The sequence below is a fragment of the Molothrus ater genome, chromosome 5 (assembly GCF_012460135.2).
Source record: "Molothrus ater isolate BHLD 08-10-18 breed brown headed cowbird chromosome 5, BPBGC_Mater_1.1, whole genome shotgun sequence".
NCBI lineage: Eukaryota > Metazoa > Chordata > Aves > Passeriformes > Icteridae > Molothrus > Molothrus ater.
The window spans coordinates 49794291-49816459 of NC_050482.2; the positions used below are offsets into that span (position 1 = coordinate 49794291).

Sequence of the window (22169 nt, forward strand, 5' to 3'; positions counted from 1 at the left end):
TGGACATAAATAAACATTAAAATGCTGTGTCCACAGAAGCCTAAAAGGAAAGGCTGTTTTGTTACCAGTCAGGCTGGGATGGAGCCATCATCTGGTAGACAATAACTAACCTTCCAAGTCTGTGAGCAGTGCAAGGGTGACTGCCATGCTTTCCCACCCCAGCCAGGGCTTTGCACGCTGGTGGTTTCTACTGCAGGGAGAGCTGCCATTTCCTGGCCTTCCAATGTAGGTGCCTGAACATCCTTGCCAAAAAGGGAGAGTATTTCGACATGTTTTGACATGGATCTGTGACCTCTTTGTGTTCCTGAGCAAATGGATGATGCAGAAGTGCCAGAGTTTCAGTTCTGATTAGCAGATGGAGTAACAATTTACACGGCATGAAGAGGGTCCTGCTGGTGCCCAACAGTGCAAGTGCACACACACAAATACACACACAAATACACACGTGGGGGCTCCCACAGCCCCAGGTCCCCTCATGCCCCACCACAGGATCAGCTCAGCTCCCTGCCAACCCAGTGCTCCTCTTTCCCCTGCCCCCAGAGGCAGGTTGGACTGGCACAGGTGGCAGCCCAGCTGTGCCCAGCCCCTCAGACTGCCACGCTTTGAGGCTGCCCCTTGTCCCAGGCCCACAGTACATGGCTGGATGGGGCTCACTGCCCTGGGGCATGCAGAGACCTTTGCAACTCATTACAGACAGCGCTGCCCAGACATTGCCTGTCTGAGAGCTGTGGGCTCTGCTGGTGAGCAGTGTCCCGAGTCAGCAGTTTGGGCTGCTTTAATATATCCTTGAAAAAGAGACCAGTGGGAGATCTGTTTATGAGCCACAACCACCCTGAAACAAGTATATGCCTTTGCCCACGCACATACACAAAGCAGCAGTGACTATGGAAGCATATGAATAAATATTGAGCAGACACCAAGGGATTTTCAGAATAGTCTCTCTGTTTTTTTTTATTCAATGCCATGTTGTTTGTTGTTGGCTGCTTTTTTTTTTTTTACCTTCCTGATTTATTTCCTATGCCTGGGCTTACAATAACAGCAGAAACTAATCAGTGGCCAATGATGATTAACAGTCTCACGTGTTATTAACTCTACATTCAGGGTAAGGTAATTTCAAAGAAATTACCAAAAAATATTAGTGTACAGGGAGGATGGGGTAGTTGTATGTATGTAGAGGGATTATACACACAAAAGCAGATCTTTTATCCACACCACCCCATTTACACTGCACTCAGCTCTTCTTCTTAGAAATATCTATTATTAACTAGAATGTGTGTGTGGATCATCTTGAAATGAACCCTTCATATGATTCAGATAAGGAGGCGAGAAAAGAAGTGTGTAAGTGAAAAAATAAATTCATTGTATTGGTGAAGTAATTGAAAGGAGAAATGGGATCACCCACTTTCATTGTTATCCCAGTGATTATTGATGACAGGATGACAGTGGTAGTTTTAGAGGAAAGTCCACCTGGTGCTTTATCTCCAAAGCTGTGATAGCTCAAAAGCAAGTCTTATACCAAGGACTTGCTGGGTAATAAAAATGTTTGCCAGTGCATGGACCACGTACCTTGAGTTCTTGCATGATGCTTCTCCTCCTTGTGTGTGTGGGTGGCTCTCTTCTAGACAGGCACTTTTCAATTTAAGAGCAAATCTTGGATTAAAGACATTTCACTAAAAAATACTTTCTCCTCAGATTGGCATCCACAGAGCCCATGGTATCACTGATCACTTGTTTTGAAGCAGCATCTTAGCCTCTCTGAGTGTTTCTGAGTGAAGGAAGAGTGGCTGCCCTGCCTGCTTGTGCTGGGTGGCTGCTTTTTGAAGATACTCTGCCAGACTTTGTGAAGGAACAGTGCTATTTCCCTTAGCAGCATAAGAAATAGAAGAACAGAAAGAAAGTTTTGGCAGCAGAACTATGAAAAATCCCACCTCACTGTGGTCAGCACAAGCAGGCAATTTACAGTTCAAAAATTTCATCCAGGATGAGTCAGCTGGAGGAAAGAAAGGGGAAGGGCTGCAGGAAGAGCCGCTTCATTTGCGTGGTGCACTATGTGCACCGACACTGCCCCAGCAACCAGAAGTAGAACAGAATGAAACAACAAAACACAGCTGCAGCTGTTTTCAGAGTTCTCCAAAATAATGCAGGTAGTTAAAGCAGCATTAGACAGAAGGTTAAAGTGCTCTGGTCTCTGAAAATGTCCTTGGAAAAACAGTACCTCTCCCTCTGCTATCATTCTGCTCTGTGGACCATGAGACAAAGGGAGAGTCGTATCTGTCGACTTTGGTGACTACAGACAAAACCACTAAGGAAAAAGATTTGTATTCCTCTGTGTCCACAGCACTGCACAGCAAAGGGGGAGGGTGAGCTGGAGCCTGCTGTGCTTTTCATGGCAACAGCCCAGCTGCTCATGGGAGCAACTGCAGGAGGTGTGGAGTCCTCCCTGCTCTTACTGATGCCATGGGCATGAAAGATGCTCAGCAGCGCTGCTGACACGCAAAGCAAGGCTGAGAACAAACCCTGCGGACAGCTCATCTTTGCAACCCCACCACTGGCATAAGGGGAAGGGCAGATTGTTATTGCTTATTGCTGCAGCTGATGCTGGAGCAAAAGCAGAGGTGTGCTGCAAACCAGTGTCTGGGATGCTGGTTTTGGTGGGGGGGAGAGCTCCTTCCCTGTAAACTGAGCACATCTGCTCTAGAAGTGGCTGGGAGGCATAAATATTGGATAGCAGATTGCCAGCTCCAGCTCCTGTGTGGCAGGATCTCAGGAAATGTAAACAGGGCTTGGAAATATGCAGAAGAAGGAAAAAGTGCTAGAGAAGAAATATATATATATCTAAATGAGGTGGAAGGAATGAGTGATAACTCGAAGATATGGAGATAGTGAGTTCCTACTGGAAACCAGTCCCTAGCAAGGAACAAAAACAACATGGAAAAAAGGAGAAGCAAGGCAGATCTCATAAAGTATTTGTGAAGAGCAGGGAAGGGAGACACTTGGGAAGTCAGGTCACATATAGATAAACTGAACTGAGTGGCAGACATCCAGGTGCCTGACTTTGCAAGGTACCAAGCTCTTCTTACAAGGTGCACTGTGTTTTGTATCACAGCTAGTTAAAAAATCCACAGGGTTTAATTTTTTCCTCCTCTGTGGAATTTTTGTGATGAACCTAAGTGAACCCATGCCACTTACCTCCATATCTTCCATAATAAATGTTGAGTTTTTAGTTACATTGGCTAAAAATAAATCTCTGTTTCTGATCCAGTGTTAGGACAACTTTTGCTCTCATTGTACGGTGGGTGTGCAGGGCATATTTCCTGCAGGCACCTCACTGCCTGGGACCTATCTTCAGTGCCTCATCAGGTGGACAACTGGCCTGGGGTCTTGAGGATTCAGTCACCAGAGGCCAACCAGGTTACAATGCCTGTGTGATGCCCTTTGGAAGCCTTTTGAATGTGAGAGCCATTTTGGTGGGAAAAATATAAAATTCCTTGAAACGCTTCAAGGTTTTCTGCTTTATGTTTCTTCTATTTCAAAAATTATTTTCCTGCTCAATAAAGTTTTCAGTTCCTCCCCTCCCATCAAGTCCTGCTCAGCTCATAAGAATTTCACAGAGGGCTGGTGGTGTGCAGTCCTTTACATAGGCCTCACAAAAACCTCCAAAACAAAACAAAACAAAACCCTAAGGCCCAAATGGACAAAACAGAGCAATATCAGGCTAATGACAGCAGAGAGCACCGTGGCAGGAATTGCCTGTAGTACAGTCCCTTGTGGGAAGTGAGAGTATTAGAGGCTGAATAGATGCTGGGCAAATCCTAAGGTGCCCTCAGGTGTTGTCTGGGAGGTGGGTGGGTGATGACAGAGGTTTTGTGTGCCAGCAGGCAGGCAAAGCTGGGAAAGGCAGCTCTTGCCAGGAGAAGCTGCACAACCTGAAGCACTGCAGAAATCCCCAGGAAAAAACCACAAAGTTCTTGCTGGGGCTTCGTGTTCTGCCTCCTCTTTGGGAAGGATAGATGTTTTCTGCTTCTTATTGAAACAGTTAGTAAATAATTAAAAGAAAGAGACAAAATATTCTTTAAGGATAATCTTGTCTTCTGTTTCCATGGCAACCTACTTCCTAAGCCAGAAGCCTTTTGCTCCAGTCATAGAGGGGAGGGTGAAAGAACTTTTGCAAGGAGGTGGGTGAGGTGGCATGACCCTGCTGGGACGTGAAGGGGAGACATCCTGCAGAGCAGAAGGACTGCCATAAACCCCAAACCACAAGAGAAACAAAGATGTCACTTCCAGGGACAACCCAGAATAAGCCTAGAGGTATCCATCAAGGGGTTGTAGTCACCCCATGAGGTCACCACCACCATCTTCTTACCCTTCTTCCCTCCCAGCTATCCCAAGTGCAGGCCATGTTTCTCTCATGATCAAATATTGGGGTAATTTCTAGCACTCCACCAATCTCTAATGTCTCTCCCATTGCTCAGCTGAGACATTTCACAGCCCACACAACTGCCAGGACAGCTTGGAGTCCCACTTCTGTGTTCTCTTATGACAAACTTGCAAGGAGCATTCTGTGTAAACCCTGCCTCTGGCTTCAAAGCAGCTCTGGGTTTGGGTCAAAGCCTTGTGCAACCTAAGTTCATGGTTCAGCCATTTAGAGACTGACTTCCTTCCCTGAGGATGTGAAACCATGTGTCGTGTCCCTCCTCTCTGCCCACGGGACAGTGAGCAGGGGCAACTCACTCAAAGAACCACCAGTGCAAAAAAAGCATTTAAAGACCCTTATTATTGCTTTAATAAATCTGTATTTGCATCTTTCTGCAAGGACAAGGACCCAGGCTCTCCTGTCCTCTACTCACAGGTCTGACCTCCCTGCAGTCAGCATGCACACTTGCAACAGAGCAAATTAATTAAGTCCCCACAGTAATCATCCTTTTCCTGGCTGCTGGTCCCAAGTGATGTGCTCATTGTTTACAACCCTGGTTTGTAAGATGCAGCAGCTGCTTTCAAGTCAGACAGGTCACAATAAAATCAGAATATCTTTTGTGCTGCCCTCTTCACAATGCTTCATATGCCAGCTGGGAGACCTCTGGGAGGGCTGCAGAGGCCCTCTTGGTCTGATGGAAAAAAATGGGACAGGCAGCCCTGCTCCTTCTCCTCAGTACTCTAAACATTTGTCTCCATTAGGCTGCTATCATCTCCCTGCTGCCCTTCCCAGTCTGTCTTTGACACACCTGAGTGGAACATCCCTGGGGTGGTACATGACATCCAAAATCCTTTGTTCCCCTTGGGTGGTTGGTTTTCCTACCCACTTGCAAATCTGGGAAGGGCACAAAGCCTTAGAGTTGCTTCAGGAGGAGATCCAGGCTGGCCCTGCCAGGAAGGAGAGTTGTGCAGTTGTACCACTGGAAAAGCAAGAAGGGATGCAGCCTCTGGAAGCCTTGTTGCAACCACGCTGGGAGAGGATGATGCTGAACTAAATCCTGGATCCTGAGGCAGGTCATGGTTTGAGGGGTGGTTCTGCCCTCACTCTCCACAATCCTCCCCACTCCCACTGCCCTGCAAGGCAGAGACAAGGAGAGCTGCAGCTCTCCTTGTCCCTCTCACCCATCTCTCCAGCTGGTGAGCCAGTTGGCTTGGGCACAGCACACATCAGCATCCTCACAATGGCATGCACACGCAAACACACACACACTCTCCAATCAATATTCGCTGCTCTCCATGCCCATGGCTGGCACTGATTAGGACTCTGGTCTCAGCTACACTGATGCAAACCAGGAAAATGCCAGAGGATGATGCTAGGGAGGAGACAACCACCACTGAGCTGAGGATGTCCTTGCAGGGTCTTCCCACTGGAACTTGGAACAGGGTTAGCCCTCAGTCAAGGGACTGACTGTATTTTGTGTTGTTGAAGCCCCCTTTGCTTTTATGTCTTTTCTAATATTCTAGGTTTTGTATTCTTTTAATATATATAGCTATAGATACAAAAATAACAGATAGGTTTCTCTAGGGATAATTTTTGCACCTTTGGGCTTCTAAAATAAAATATCACAATCACTGCAAATAAAAGGGGGAAAAGTACAATTTCCTCTCCCCTTTTTACCTCCTCCTTCCCTTCCAGCCTACTTCTCCCACTCCATATATCCCCATGAGCCTTGTAATTTTTTTTTCCTTTGCAGTTTTCTTTCTTTGGAAAATGAAAAAACCAAATCCACAAAACAACAACAAAAATAAGCCATGTAACCACCATCTCTCCTTCTATGAGCATGCCCGCTGTGTTCACACATTCCCTTCAAAGCAAGGCTTTTCACCTCAAAACGTTTCCCTGTGGTCCATGGCTATTTGCTTTTCTCTGTTGCTGGGGCCAGATTTTCACCTGCTGTAAATCAGCATGAATTCACCTCAAGCCAGAACTCTGCTGCTTTACACCAACAGCATGTTTTGCCAATTTATGCTCATCCTGAAGATCTGGCCCACAATTTTTAACCTTGGAAATGGAAGCATGGACAATAAAGAAGTTCCCAGAAACACATCAGGCAAGCCCCAGATGCTCTTCTCTTGTTGCTTACCCTGCTTCCCTTCACCCCACTCTCACGGTTTGGTGTAGCAGCTCCTTCAGGCCCTCCATTCTCTTGTTCCTCCTTAGCACTTTCTAAAATTCATAATCTCTCAGTAAAAAAAATAAATAAATCGATCTCTCTATATATGTATATTTATATAACTGAACAGCTGCCATGTAGCAGTCACCTGGCTGGAGGGTCCTGTCCCTGCCAGCCCCATGGCCTTTTCTGGTCACTGTAGTCTCTGGGGTCATGGCCCAGGTCTTGCCCTCAGGCAGGACTGTTCCCGTATTGCTTGCACTCTCCCACACCTCTAAGGTACGGTACCAGAATATTTATTTTATATATATATATATCTATATATATATATATATTTACGTATATATATATATATATTTATAATTTTTTGTTTGCCTGTTTTCTTTTTCTTGCAAATCCTTTGGAATTGCTGCCAAGGAGAAGCCAGTGAAACATGCTCCCCGTGCCAGCGGCCGAATGCTCCCTCCCTGCACCTCAGGGACCCTCATCTGTTCCTCTTGCTGACTCCGTCCCCCAGCTCCAGCTCGGAAGGGAGCGGGGAGCTGCGGCCCCCTGTCCCCAGTCTGCCGGGGCCCCCCGGCTCCTCTCCTTCCCTGGCCGAGGGGGTGTCCTTGCAGAAGTCCGTCACCCAGGAGGGCATGGAGAGGAAGCCCCGAGGGTCGACGGTGTAGAAGGGCTTGGCGTGGTGGGCGGCGGGGCGGCGGGGCGAGGGGCTGGCCTGCAGGCTGCTGGTGCTGCTGCACTTCTTCACCAGCCTCAGCCCCGGCGGCGGCGGCGAGAAGAGCGAGGTCAGCGAGAGGCTGCTGAGCGTCTCCGAGGGCTCGCTGTTGTTGCCCCCGCCGCGCAGGCTGCTGCCCGCCCCCTCCTCGTCCGAAGGGTCCATGGAGTCGTGGTGGGTGCAGCCGGGGCTGGTGCTGCCGCCGCTGCTGTGGCTGCGCTGGTGGCGGCACAGGCTCCGCAGGTTGAAGAGCCCGCGGCCCCGCAGGCTCCGGCGGCGGGAGGCGGGGGACAGGGGCGCTGCCAGGGGTCTTTGGGTGCCCGGCGCCGGCACGGGGCACAGGGCCACCGGCAGGGCCAGGGCGCAGTGCGGGGAGTCGCTGAGGTTGAGACTGGTGTCCTCCAGCGTGGTCTGCAGGCTGCCGGCCGAGCTGCTGCTCCGGCTGTCCAGCGACGTGTCGCTCTCGGGGGGCTGGGGAGCGGAGCAGGAAAACACAGTTCTCAAGAAGGAGATGGGCAAGAGACTTTGCCTTACTGGTTTTGGGGGTACTTAGGGGTGCGAAAATAAGCCACCATTACAGAAAGGGGGAAAACTCCATTCCTGTCTTCTTGGCGTGGGAAGGGAGCCATAAACCAACCAGTGCTTCAAAGCACTAGCCGTGCAGCCTGCCATGGGATTTGTTTCTGGGCAAGGAGGAGGAAAGGATTCAGAATGAATCTACCCTCCCACAAGAAGTGCTCCACCAAAGGGAAGGGATGCTGTGTCCGAGCCCTGCCGCACCCACCACTGTGCTCTCCCCTCAGCACTGATGGTCCAGGAGGCACCAGAGCAAAGGTTCCCTGTGGGTCCTCACTCATGGCTTGCCTATAAACCTGCCACACAGATGGAGACACATCTATCAGCTGCACAGGAATCAAGGAGCTTCTGTACAGACCTCCTCTCATTTAAAAAAATCAGCAATATCTGGGGAGAGAAAAGAGGCCCCATGGTTCTTTTGCCCAGGACTAGCAGGAACTACCCTTGCATTTAGAGTACAAAGGTGCAGTCCCCTTCCAGCAGGAAGAGGAAACAGCCTTAATTTTCTTGTATAGGGCTCATCTAGTTAAGCTGCATTTTAGTTGTTTCTAGGAAATTGGTCTGCACTGTGTGATCATCACTGGGACACTGCGCTGAGATTGATGCATGTAGGACTGGAAGCAGTCTCCTGAAGCAGACTCCATAGATATTCAACACAGTCTGTGTTAAATAATCAGAAGTTTACTAATTTCTCCTTTACAACAATTCAGTACCTTTGTCCCAGTGGTGTGTCAGCGCCAGGGCTCTACCTCTTTTGTGTCTTAATTTTACCAGAGGTTTCAACACTGCAACAACTCAATCTCAGACCAAGGCTAAATTTATCCTTGGTGAATTTATACACATCTCTATTGTGCCAACAGTGTCTGTCATATATAGCTGAATAACACCTGATTTTATTTTTTCAGTTTGTCTGGAACAGAGTGCCCCTGTATATCTTGGAGTATATCTTCCAAGAACAATAACAGGGATTTCTACTGGGCTTTAATCTCTGCACCTTCTGCACTTCAGAGACACCTGACATCCCCCCAGTGCTTTTATTCTTCTCTTTTGTTAGTGAGAAATAGCTGCCTTTTCAGAAAGAGATGGCACCTTTCTGTGTGGTGGTGTGTGATGTAACGTTGTTTGATTTGGTCTGGTTCATCCTGAATAGTTTCCCCCTCTTTCCCTGGAAATCCCCAATTTCTTATCGTTATTTGTCTATCATGTTTCCCCTCCCCTATCCATCAGATGTGTCTTGTTGTCCCCACCCCTGGCCTTTGTCCATCACTTGGCAGCCCTGCCTTTCCTTCTAGAACCTTCTCCCCAGGGTGTCAAGTGATTGGGCAAGGGCAGGGACCCCTCCCCAGTTTTTTTGCTGATTTGTTAGCCTCATACGTTCATCAAACTATGTATCAGTTTTTTCATACCCTCATTTGCCGTCGTGTTGCCCCTCCCAGGCCCTCCCCCTTCCCTTATAAGCTGTCATTTGCCCTCAGTTCAGTGCTCAGTCCTTCTCCCCCCACCCTGCTTTTTCTCCCCCTTCGACCTTCCTCCAATAAACCTGCCAACCCTTCCTGAAGGCTGAGTCCTCCTTTCCTTGCCTGCGCCTCCCTGCGTCTGCCGCCCTCCTTGCTCTCGCATCGTGGATCTCATCGGGACCCATAGGCGCGATAGGAGCTCCGGGCTCCTCAAGCGCCCCTTCGCCGCTGATCGGGGCTGAACGTGAGCCGGGCAAACTCATCACCCCAGCACCGCAGCAGTTTGGCGCCCAACGCGTGGCGTGAAGACCCCTGCATCTGAGGCAGTCTGCGATCCTGAACACCGTTCGGAGGACTGCATCTCGGAGCAGGAGTCCCGCGACGCGCGGGTTGGATTGCTCTAATCCTTTGGGCGACTCACCGCTCTCCGTGTAGCACGCCCTCGTTTCGGGAGGTGCGGTGCTCCGGAGAGAAGAAGGCGACACCCTCTCAGCGCACCCTAAAGAGGCCGCCTTCGGCGCAGGCAGCTCCCGCTAGCAGCAGCCTTGGTTCGTCCCCCTGACGGGTGAGTCTCTTGGCTGTGTTGTACAGCCCACCACCTGACCTCACGGAAAACCTGGCATAGGCATCCCGGTCCTCTCCTCGGCCAGTGGGAGGGGGAGGTCAGGGTCAGTGGGGACCCCGTTTAGTTTTATTTTAGATTCCTTTTGATTTCCCTGTTGCTAGCGGTAGAGCGAGTGGCTGACCCCTGCGTATTCCATCTGCAAATATGGGTGCTAAACTGTCGGCCACTCAGAAAGGGGTTTTTTACCAAGTTGTGGGTACCCTGGGGGGTGGGAATTATAAGTTTAACAAAAGGGAAGTTAAAAGTTTAGTCCGCTGGCTGACCCGTACCTACCCCGATTTAAATGCCGAGTCAGTTCGGGATCCCAAATTCCTGAGGCGAGTCCAATCCCGCCTTCAGAGAGAGATCCAAGCTGGCGGCAAATCCTTTCAGAGCCATTTTTGTTTAATATCCCTTTTGATTTCTGCCCTCACTGTTAAACCCTCCTCCCGGACTCAGCCAGCGGACCCCCAGTTATACCCCAGTTCTCCCCGTCCCCATGCGCCTGCCCTTCGTTCCTCGCGCCCTCCTTCCCGAACCGAGTCCCTGCGGGGAGCAGCCCGCGACAGCCCCGCGCCAGGGAGACACCCGTCCCTAAGTTCCTCGCGGGCGACCCGGTCCCCGAGCCTCCGAAGGTCTGGCCAACCTCCGGAGGAGACTGTTCCTGCTCCCTCTTTCCGCACCCCCTCGACCCCAGTTGTTAAACCCAAGGTTCGTTTCAGTTCTCCGCGGTCCTCTCGCCAAGATGGCGTCAAATCATCCCGAAATGGAGGGGACCGCGTGTTCAATCCTAAAAAACCCCCTTCTCCTTCCCAGAGTTCCCCCACTCCTTCCCGGGCCCCCCCCCAAATCCCTCCCCTTTCCCCCTCGCGGGTTCCTCCCACGTCCCCTCCCCTTCCCCCTCCCCCTTCTCCCCCCCCCTCCTCCTCCGCCCCCTGCTCCCGAAACTCCTCCCCCTCCTCCCCCGCCTTCACCCCCTGCAACTCCTCCCCCTTCCCCTCCTCTCCCACCACCCCCCGCCTCCGCAACGACGTCATGGGGCCCCTCCCACAAGGGGAGGCACTTTGCTGCAGAACCCTCCCTCCAGTTCCCACGCCGGGACCCTCCCTCCCCCGCTCCCGGTTCCCACGCCCTCCCTTCCGGTTCCCACGCTCTGGGGGCTAGCGGGGGGGGGGTCCCGAGCCGGGGACCGGAGCTGTCTGCAGTCCCATCAGCAGCCCCGGTCGTTTTTCATCCCGCGGGAGATGGGACAACCCTGGCTCAATGGGTCCCCTTCTCTCACTCGTCCATGAAGGAGCTGTGCAAAGCACAGAAAGAGTTCGGGAGGGACTCCGAATATTTTCGGGGACTCCTTCAGGCCGTCCTGGCGGAGTCGGTCATTACACCTGCCGACCTCCGCCGAGTCTTCCGCTGCCTCCTCAATTCGACCGAGCAAGTGCTCTGGGAGGCAGCGTGGAGAAAGGAAGCCTTGAAGGTGCTCCCGTCCCTATGGGATTCCCCGAACTCCCGGACGAGTGTAGATGGGGATGTCATTTCCATTGACCATATGCTTGGGACGGGGAACTGGAGTGACGGAGCAACCCAAGCCAGAGCCATACCCGTGGAGGTTCTGCAGCAAACTGCCCGGGCGGCTGAGAAAGCTTTCTTGGGGTTGCGAGCGGCCACACCCCAGGTCCCATATGCCAAAGTCCTGCAGGGTGCCGAGGAACCATTCCTCGAGTTTGTGGAGCGGCTCCGAAAGTCCATTAACTATCAGGTTGAAGGAGAACACTTGCAAGCCGAGCTGTTAAAAGAGATGGCATTCCTCAATGCCAACTCGGCTTGCAAAGATGCAATCAACAGCCTCCCTCTGGAGCCAGCTCCCACCCTGCGGGACATGCTTTTGGTGTGTGGGAAAAAGGTATTAGTTCCATCAGGTACCGGACCACCACCTGCCGCAGCCTCCCGTCTGAAGACACCTTTTCGTCCTGCCGCCGCCGCCGTCGAGGAGCCCCCATTTACCACCGACGTCTGTCCCACTACCGCGCAGCCACTGCCACCAACATCAGCCCCGGTGCCCAAGCCTCCAGCCACACCGTGCCATCTGTGTGGGAAGCTGGGGCACTGGATGCCCGCATGTCCCCTCAAACAACAATTTTATGAGTTTAAAAAGTCCGTGCAGGGGACCCACGGGCAAACTGTTCAAAAAAACTAATTAAACAGCGCAGCGGCCCCCTGCGCCAGGACACAAATGCGGAGGCCTGTTCACACCATCCGTCCTGGCGGGAGAAGAGGGAGAACAGTGAGATAATGCCTCCAACTGGACTTGACTTTCATACCGGACTGACACAGCCACCTATTAATACTCATGCTCTTTCATCCTGTGTTTCCTCCCGTAGGTTGCAGCTTGCGGAACCATTACATCTCCGTTCCGCCGGTTTCCACCACGTTGCTGTCCTCCCGGAGGGTCTAACAAACTGGGAACGTCAAAGCCACAGTCTCCTCGTCCTAGGCGACACAAAGGCGACCCCACCAGAAGTGAGTATTGTCCCGAGCCTGCTTCCCGCTGGCTCGGAACAAATCTCACTCATGCTGCATTGTGTCCACCCCCCGCTCTTCCTACCGAAGGGGCAGATAATAGCCCAATTCTTCGTCGTGCCACGACCATCCACTGTTTCCACTTTACCATCTATAAAACCTCAATCAGCGGCCCAGGCCTCAAACATACCTACAGTAGCCTGGGCTCAAGCCCTTGGGCATGAAAAGCCCAAACTTATTTGTAAATTAAAAAAGGGGGGAGAGCAAGTCGCACTACGCGGCTTGCTGGACACAGGGGCAGACGTCACGGTTATTCCCTCTCGGGATTGGCCGTCGCGTTGGGAACTGCAAAGCGTCCCTGGCCACATCAGAGGTGTAGGAGGGCTTCAATTGGCGAGGCAATCGAAAGGCATCGTACAAATTACGGGGCCCGACGGACAATTGGCTTCTGTTCGTCCGTTTGTATTAGATTATACGGAACCCCTGTGGGGGAGGGATCTCTTGGCCCAGTGGGGAGCCCGAATTGACCTACCAGTGGCTCCCCAGGTTTTTCGGGCAGCGACCACTGCTGAGCGCCCCACCTGGAAGCTGGATTGGCTTTCGGATGAACCAGTACAGGTGGCGCAGTGGCCGCTAAACAAACAAAAATTAGCGGCGCTCAACGAGCTCGTGCAGGAACAACTACAGAAAGGGCATTTAGTAGAGTCCATGTCGCCTTGGAACTCTCCCATCTTTGTCATCAAAAAGCCCAACAAAGACAAATGGCGACTCCTGCATGACCTCCGTCAAATTAATGCAGTTATTAAAGATATGGGACCCCTCCAACCAGGGATGCCGTCCCCTGCGATGCTCCCTAAAGATTGGAATTTGGCAGTTCTTGACATAAAAGATTGTTTTTTCCAAATTCCTCTACACCCTGATGATGCGCCGCGCTTCGCCTTCACGGTTCCATCCATCAACCGTGAAGCCCCAGGCAAGCGCTACCATTGGACAGTATTGCCACAAGGCTTAAAGTGCAGCCCGGTGATCTGCCAATGGTACGTCGCTTCCCTGCTGACCCCTGTCCGTGCAGCTGTGGAGTCAGCCGTCATCCATCATTATATGGATGACATTTTGATTTGTGCGCCAGACGACGACCTGTTGGCTCATGCGCTTGACCTAACAACCACTGCGTTGGTTGCTGCAGGGTTTGAGCTGGCGCAGGAAAAGATTCAAAGGATGCCACCCTGGCGGTACCTTGGCCTTGAAATTACCAAGCGGACCATTGTTCCGCAAAAATTGGCAATCAAAAGCAATATCCGAAGCCTAGCAGATGCCCACCAACTGTGTGGTTCTTTAAATTGGGTGAGACCTTGGTTGGGTATTCCCACGGAAGACCTAACCCCTCTCTTCAATTTGTTGAAGGGGGGAGAGGAGCTGAGTTCTCCCAGGACCCTCACCCCGGAGGCCAAAACCGCTCTGGAGAAAATTCAGAGTTTAATCTCGGCCAGGCAGGCCCACCGGTACCAACCGGGCCTGCCATTCCGTTTTATTGTTTTGGGAAAACTGCCACACCTTCACGGCATGCTCTTCCAGTGGGACGGAGTCATTGGGAAGAGCAAGGACCGCGGGGCGAAGGACCCCCTCTTGATTATAGAGTGGGTATTCCTGAGCCACCACAGGTCCAAGAGAATGACATCGCCACTGGAGCTGGTGGCTGACCTGATCCGAAAAGCGAGATCACGGATCAGGGAGCTGGCAGGTGAGGACTTGACGTGCATTCATCTTCCCATTAAATTCGGCACGGGCCACCTCAAATTAACAATGTTTGAGAACGTCCTTCAGACGAACGAACTTTTACAACTAGCTTTGGACAGCTACACGGGCCAAATTACGATAGATCGGCCGGCCCATAAATTGTTTAATCAAGAATTTATTTTTACCATCAAGTCAGTACAGAGCAAGAGACCCCTCGATGCCCTGACCGTTTTCACTGACGCATCTGGAGCATCCCACAAGTCAGTAATGACTTGGCGGGATCCTCAAACTCAGCGGTGGGAGGCAGACATCACTGTGGTGGAAGGATCGCCACAAGTGGCTGAGTTAGATGCAGTTGTCCGGGCTTTTGAGAGGTTCTCTGAGCCATTCAATTTGGTAACTGATTCGGCATATGTAGCCGGTGTAGTGTCCAGAGCGGAGGGAGCAATCCTCCAGGACGTCTCGAATGTTCGTCTTTTCGAGCTACTCTCCAAAATTGTAAATTTAGTCTCCCACCGAGAGCAGCCCTTCTACGTAATGCACGTAAGGTCGCACACCGACTTGCCGGGGTTCATTGCGGAGGGCAACAGGCGCGCTGATGCCCTTGCCGCTCCTGTTCAGGTGGCCCCGCTCCCTGATCGCTTCGGTCAGGCCAAACTAAGCCACCAGCTGTTCCACCAAAACGCGCCTGGCCTTGTTCGCCAGTTCAATCTGACGCGCGAACAGGCCAAAGCTATCGTGGCGACATGTCCCCAGTGCCAGTCCCACCAGCTTCCATCATTGGGCCTGGGGGCAAATCCTAGAGGACTTTCGAGCTGTGAAGTGTGGCAAACAGATGTCACTCATGTTCCCTCCTTTGGCCGGTTGAGCTTTGTTCATGTCTCGATAGACACTTTCTCCGGCGCAGTATTCGCCTCCGCCCACACGGGGGAAAGGGCAGCAGATGTCGAAAAACACCTACTTCAGGCATTTGCTGTTCTGGGCATCCCTAGGCTGCTCAAAACTGATAATGGGCCTGCGTACAAGTCCAGGGAACTGCGCCAGTTCCTGCAGCAATGGGGAATAGAACATCGAACAGGCATCCCCTATTCCCCGACAGGCCAAGCCATGATAGAGAGGGCTCACCAAAGCCTTAAGAAAACTTTAGAACACCAGAAATCCACCACAAAGGTAGAGCCCCCTCACATCAGACTCTCAAGGGCGATGTTCACTTTGAATTTTTTGAACTGTTCCTTTGAGAGCCTGAACCCGCCCATGGTTAGACACTTCGGGAGCCACAACGCGCTGCAACCTACAGCCAAGCCTCCGGTCCTCATCAAGGACCCGGAGACTTGGCAGACCCAGGGGCCCTTTGACTTGGTGACCTGGGGGAGAGGGTACGCTTGCGTCCTCACTCCTTCTGGTCCCAAGTGGGTGCCCTCAAAGTGGGTTCGGCCTTTTGTGCCCAGGGAAGCGAAACACCGGGCGAAAGAGCAACAAGTCCGTGTCGCCAGTTGGAGGCGCCGAAGGAAGCCCCCTGACCCCCTTCTTCCGCCTATCTGTTTTTTATTCAGTGGTGAGCCAGAACCATTTGAATATTTAGTTCACGTTTCTTAAAACCCAGTTCTCCTTCCCTGATGCTGCCTCTTTTTAGTTTTTCAGGTATGGCACGGTCCCAGACACACCTAGTTGCCACCTACCTCCTTTGGGCCACGCTCACCACCAGCTGCTCTGCATGGACTCTCCCCCAGCCGAAACCTAATGTTTGGCGGACTCTCGCGGAAGCCCTGGGGCAAGATCACCTTTGCCTGAACACGGCGGCAGCAGAAGACCCGATGGCGTCTTGCCTCGTGGGGATCCCGCTCCCCCCTTCCCAGCTTCCCTCCCCTTTCAATTATATTTACTCCTTCAGAACTACCCCGGAATCCCCCACTGCTTTTTGGAACGCCTGGAGAGACCACCTCCGCTTACAACCTACTCTTGAGGTGAACCCTCCAGAGCTCCATTTGCTCGGCTCTGCACTTGCCCCAGTTTGCCTCATTTTTCGATATATCCCCAGCCCCGGTAATCCTCTATATTTTAGAGAAGCCCCGGGTTCCCAACACCCCCCCTCTGCCTCACTCCAGTATCCACGCACTCTGACCTTGTTGAACCCCTCCAATGCCTCCTATCTCCCGAACCAATGGTGCAAACGCATTGAAAAAATCCCTCTAGCCACCTCCCCGAACGACAAAGCAGTGACCCTTCCCCATGGTTTGTTCTTAATTTGCGGAAACCGAGCTTGGGCGGGAATCCCATCTAATCCTATCGGGGGACCATGTGCATTAGGCCGGCTGTCCCTGTTTACACCCAACCTGACCCATATTATTGATTGGCAAAATAAAAGCGCAAGCCTCAACTCGACCTTCAATTCGGTACGTACCAAAAGAGATCTAAAGAATCTAGATGAAGGCTGCGACTCTGTGATTGAACATTGGGACCGTACAAAAGCGACTGCCCTCACAGTTTTACTCCCTTGGGTAGCGATCGCTAAGTCACTAGGCGAATTGGGCCGCCTAGAGTGTTGGGTTGTAAAACAGGCCAATCTTACGTCAGCCGCCCTAACGGACCTCCTTTATGATGAGAAAGTCACGAGGCAAGCCACGCTCCAAAACAGAGCCGCCATCGATTTCCTCCTCCTGTTACACCAGCACAAGTGCGAGGAGTTTGAAGGTCTCTGCTGCCTCAACCTCTCATCCAGGGCTGAAGACGCGAGAGTCTCCATTGAGCGCATGCAAAATCATCTTGAAAATATTAAAGCGCAAACTACCGACTGGCTGGGGGACATGTTCCGCGGGTGGGGGTTTTCAAACTGGGTAGTGGCCATCCTGAAGCCAATCGTTTATTTATGTTTTTCACTTATATTTGTGTTGCTCGCTGCCTCAATACTATGGAAAGTACTGAAAAACTTTATTAACCGAGCCCTCTCCTCTCCGGAAGTCCTCCGACTCCAAGCACCCCCTAACTCACCAGAAGAAAACTCTTGGGAGGACCCTGACGAAGGAGATAGCATGGAGCCTGTAGACCAAGAACTGCCCTATGAGGACAGCGAGTTCGAACCTTGAGAACATAAACTCAGATACTTATAATAAGTTAGTCCCCCCGTCCCCCCTTTCTTTTTTGTTGTTTGCGAAAGGGGGAGATGTGGTGGTGTGTGATGTAACGTTGTTTGATTTGGTCTGGTTCATCCTGAATAGTTTCCCCCTCTTTCCCTGGAAATCCCCAATTTCTTATCGTTATTTGTCTATCATGTTTCCCCTCCCCTATCCATCAGATGTGTCTTGTTGTCCCCACCCCTGGCCTTTGTCCATCACTTGGCAGCCCTGCCTTTCCTTCTAGAACCTTCTCCCCAGGGTGTCAAGTGATTGGGCAAGGGCAGGGACCCCTCCCCAGTTTTTTTGCTGATTTGTTAGCCTCATACGTTCATCAAACTATGTATCAGTTTTTTCATACCCTCATTTGCCGTCGTGTTGCCCCTCCCAGGCCCTCCCCCTTCCCTTATAAGCTGTCATTTGCCCTCAGTTCAGTGCTCAGTCCTTCTCCCCCCACCCTGCTTTTTCTCCCCCTTCGACCTTCCTCCAATAAACCTGCCAACCCTTCCTGAAGGCTGAGTCCTCCTTTCCTTGCCTGCGCCTCCCTGCGTCTGCCGCCCTCCTTGCTCTCGCATCGTGGATCTCATCGGGACCCATAGGCGCGATAGGAGCTCCGGGCTCCTCAAGCGCCCCTTCGCCGCTGATCGGGGCTGAACGTGAGCCGGGCAAACTCATCACCCCAGCACCGCAGCATTTCTGGGACGTGAGAGTTAAGTGGGCAGTGCAAAACAGTGAGCTTAGGGACACAGTGTGTGGATGGGCACTCAGGAATATGGAGGATGCAGGTGGGAAGAAGCCTCTTCCAACAGAGAAGGAGCATGATTTGGAGTCACAGTGTTAAGGGGACCCGAGGAGGCTGTGCAGCTGTCACCTCCCTGGCCCACACCATGGCTGCTGTGCACACAGGTGTCAGCAGCACACCCAATGCCAGGGAGCCAGGGGGGAGCTACAGAGTGATGTGATTTCATCTTCATGTGGGGCCCACTGCAGCTGTCAAACTATTTGTTGATCCAAAGCAGAAGAACAAACGACTTCATGGGGTGAGAGCTATCCAAGACCACTTTGCTATACTACCCTCTCTCCTCCCCTAACCTTCTGCATTCTGCAGTCCACTGTGCTCCTCCTACAGACCCAGGTTATCCAGGCTACCCAGCCCGTGAGCACAGCTGCCTCTCTCCTTCCTCTGCCCTCTTCCTTATTCAGCCCCCTCTGTTTGGGTGAGATGTGAAAATTGAGTTTTCCTAGCAGACAGAAGCGAGGTTCCTCACCTGATGGAGAAGTGAGCAGTTCACACCTGGAGATCTCAGTGATGCCCACGAGCCTTGCAGAGAGATCTTAGGAAGGTTGTGTGGACATGAGACTTCCTCAGGCTCTGTTTGGGTGGCAGAGATGGCTGGGTGGAAAAATTCTGTTGGCACAGGTAACAGAGGGGAAGATGCACCTGGAGAGAAGGGGCTGGGAGGGACTGACAGCATCAAAAGAAAAGGGAGGAGAACAGAAATAGAAGAAAAAAAAAGTTGAAGAGTCCTCTGATTTTATTTTGTGCCTTTGCTGCTATTACACTGAGCAAAGTCTCAGGTCCAGTGAACAAAGGATATTCAGGAGCATGCACTCCTGGCCAAGAAGCCTCAGTCTGGTGTTCAGACTAAGGATCCCACTTTTTGCACAAAAACCTGCACCAGATCAGGAAGACCTAACACAGCTCAGAGCCCTAAGGTAACAGGCCAGCTCTGCTGTTGCTCTCACAGAGAAATGCTGAGCTATATTGCCTTGATTCAAGTATGTATTGCTGCCAGAGGACATTCATCCCAGATCCTGCAAGGCAAGGGATGAAGGGAGATAAATTAAATGGTGCTTTGGGAAAGCTGGGGATCACAGGAGACCAGAGCATGCTCAAGAGTAGAACTGGAGCACTTCCACCAAGGGCAGACGTGTGTTATGTGTTCCCTGAACCTTTACTTGGTCTCAGGGAGCAGCAGAGCTTTTCTGTGCTGAGTGAGCACAGTTCATCCAGCTGGCAGGTAGGGAGAATCTGTCCCCACTTTCTTCTGACTGTGTATGGGTGCACTACTGCAAATGGAGATCAGCATTTTCACAGTATTGCACAGAGTCATGTCTGAGGGAAGATATAAAAACTAGCAACAAAAATGAAGGACCTGCTCCTCCCCCCATTCCTGAAGCAAATTAGCAAGCTGAAAGCTAATTCTTGGTTAGCGTAACCCGAAGTCACATTAACTCACCCCCTTGCAGAGGGAAAGCAGGAGAAAAACAGAGCTGAGCCAACCCACAGTTTCAGCAGACCTGGAGAATGAGAGCCTTGCTCACCTTTGCTACTTTCATGCTTTAGCCAAGACTGAACTGAGTCAAAAGGTGTATTCTCCATTTCACACAGGTAACTCTCTGGGTTTGTAGAGCCATCCTCACTGGATGCTGGAAGCAGGCATTCCCCCAGATTGTCTGCCCCAGTGGAGTCAGGGTTGTCCTGGCCATCCTGCTGGAAAAAATAAGCAAGGACAAAGTGGAATTTAATGGAAGATGATCAAGCAGACTTTTCAAAGCCTCAAGAAGAAGATTCTGATAATAACTTCAACCTAGCTAAGAGATGCTCAATTTTCCAGCCCAAAATCGTCTTTTGACTAATTCAGAGGAAGTTACTAACAGTAGTGAAGAGAACTTTCAAATACATGTATTCTTTTGTTCTCCTCAAATCCTACTCCACAGTATGTCTCTATGGAGAAGCTCTTGAAAAATGACCAGAATTATATTGCTCAGCAGGGACACCTGCATGAATACAGAAGACCTGAAATGAGCAGGGGCATAAGTACAGCACAGGGTGTAGGATGCCCATGGCTGACTGAGGCTAACCTTGATCTCCTTAGGATTCAGCTGAGCAGCGTTTCGATTGTCTGACTCATCTCCTAGAAGGATGGAAGAGGACTTGTCTGAGTTGAGAGACAATGCTTCCATTTCAGCCAGCTGGACCTGCAGGAAGGGAAAGGAGCTGTCACAGGTCATGCCTGGAATCCACATTTCAAGCAGTCACACTGTTGATGGTGGATAAGTGAGAGCCTGTAGACCCAAAATCAATTTTAGGTTATATTCCTTGGATATATCAGGAGCTGCCTAACCCAGAACTGGGCTGGGCAGGAGAATTCACTTTTAAAGAAAGGTTGAATATATGATCTGCAAGCAGGCTGCTACCAGTCCATGCTCCTCTAGTGCCAGAATTGGAGGAACGAGTCCTGTATCTGTCACAGCGGTACAGCTGGCCCAAGGCCCTGCAAATAAAGCCAGGCAGGCAGAGGGGTCCCTCAGGCTGGTGACAGGGCAGCTGGCTCTGCTGAGGGATAAGGAGTGGACCCCTCTTTCTGAAGGCACCACAGACAGCCCTGCTTAAACATGAAGGTGCTTTCATTCCAGGGAAAGTCATGCCTTTTGCAATCCATGCCAGTATCATGCTTTTCATATTCTCTTACCTTCGTTACTGAAACCCTGTTTCTCTCCAGCTTTCCTGAATCTTGCCTTTCCCTCTAACCTACCCAAGATCTTACCTAACACCGTCTTCCATTCTGTTCTTCATCTCTAAACTCAGCCCCCTCCCACACACCCACACTTGAGCTCTCCTGCTTTCTGAAAGCAAGTCTGACTATTGCATTTCTCTCATTCTTGTGCTTCAGCTCTGCTCCAGTCCCATGCCTGACCTTGCTTCATCTTTTGGCCTATTTTATACCACATGTGCCCCTCTCCCATCCTTTTTCCTCCAAGCTTTTAAATCCCCTCTGCTTGACATCTCTTTCTCACAATGCCTGAAAAGCATCTTTTTCTACCAGCCTAAGCAGTTACTCTGTCCCTCCTGTGCTCGGATTTCCATCACTGGTCTCTGGAGTGCCAGAAGTTTGCACCACCAGCAGCTAAGTCTTGAGAGCTGTATTCTGGGTTGTCTCAGTCAGGACAGCTTCTGGCCATGTGTTTGTGTTTGCAAGAGGCAGCTACAGCTCTTGCACCATGACAGCAGGTGAAACATTTGGAGAGATGACTTTCGAGCTGGAAGTTTAGTGGCTTCTGCCAACGCCAGAGACTGGAAGAGGTCTCCATCTGAGGGATAATGCACTTTAAACAAGCAGAATGGAAACCCGAAGCTGGATTTAAATAAAGTGCACAAATGACATCCTTATTTGAGGTGTTATTCTGACACAGGAACATGGTGCTGTTCAACCACGGAGAGAGCCCAAAACCAACAACTGCTCCTCAGAGCATGAACGCACAGAGAGCCCACAATGAACTTATGCCAGGGATGCTACACGGCCACCAGTCAGCAACAACTCCTGCAGAGAAGCACAGTCTTCATTTAGTCCCACTTAATGTGTGTACTCATCTATTACTCTCCCAAGTGCCTGCTACACCAAAGCAGCCTTACAGCTGTGCTTGTAGAGACGCGAGCATGACATGTGGTAAACATCTGTGACTACCTTTGCCATCCATAAAGAAGGATTTCAACAAAAGCCAGAACAGTCTTTTTGTCACTGAACCACTTGCTTGAAAATTCTGACCACCCTGAGATCTACATAAAACCCACAGTCAACAATGTCATAACCTAAATAAACTGCAGGTGAAATAAACACATTTCACTGGTGCTCACTGACAAACTCCTACCGTGGCTAAACACACTTCAGTCATCCATGTACAGAAGTCTGTCAACCATCCCAAGAGTGAAAGGATAGAAATGGCAAGAGAAGAGTTTAGCACCATGAAAAAAGGAGGTTCTGATCTTTTTGCTTCCCTTATGGCAGAATATTTTAAAATCTGCTGACTAAAGATGAGGAACAAAAAGGCAATTTTAATTGCAGTGAGGAAGAAAGAGCT

General features: G+C 51.0%; 1 protein-coding gene across 5 annotated transcripts in view; it reads right to left on the reverse strand.

Annotated features, from left to right (window-relative positions):
• Positions 1-1339: 1339 nt before the first annotated feature.
• CACNA1I (calcium voltage-gated channel subunit alpha1 I) overlaps positions 1340-22169 on the reverse strand; it is a 177887-nt gene continuing 157057 nt past the window's right edge. For 4 of the 5 annotated variants that reach the window (XM_036400209.2, XM_036400208.2, XM_036400212.2 and 1 more), the window contains 4 exons: positions 20172-20288; positions 19632-19800; positions 18575-18771; positions 1340-7776 (listed from right to left, as the gene is read on the reverse strand). In XM_036400209.2, coding sequence (XP_036256102.1) covers positions 7072-7776; positions 18575-18771; positions 19632-19800; positions 20172-20288 — 1188 coding nt within the window. In that variant the 3' untranslated portion in view covers positions 1340-7071. The remainder of the gene's footprint in view (positions 7777-18574; positions 18772-19631; positions 19801-20171; positions 20289-22169) is intronic. The other variant, XM_036400210.2, reaches the window with a different exon arrangement.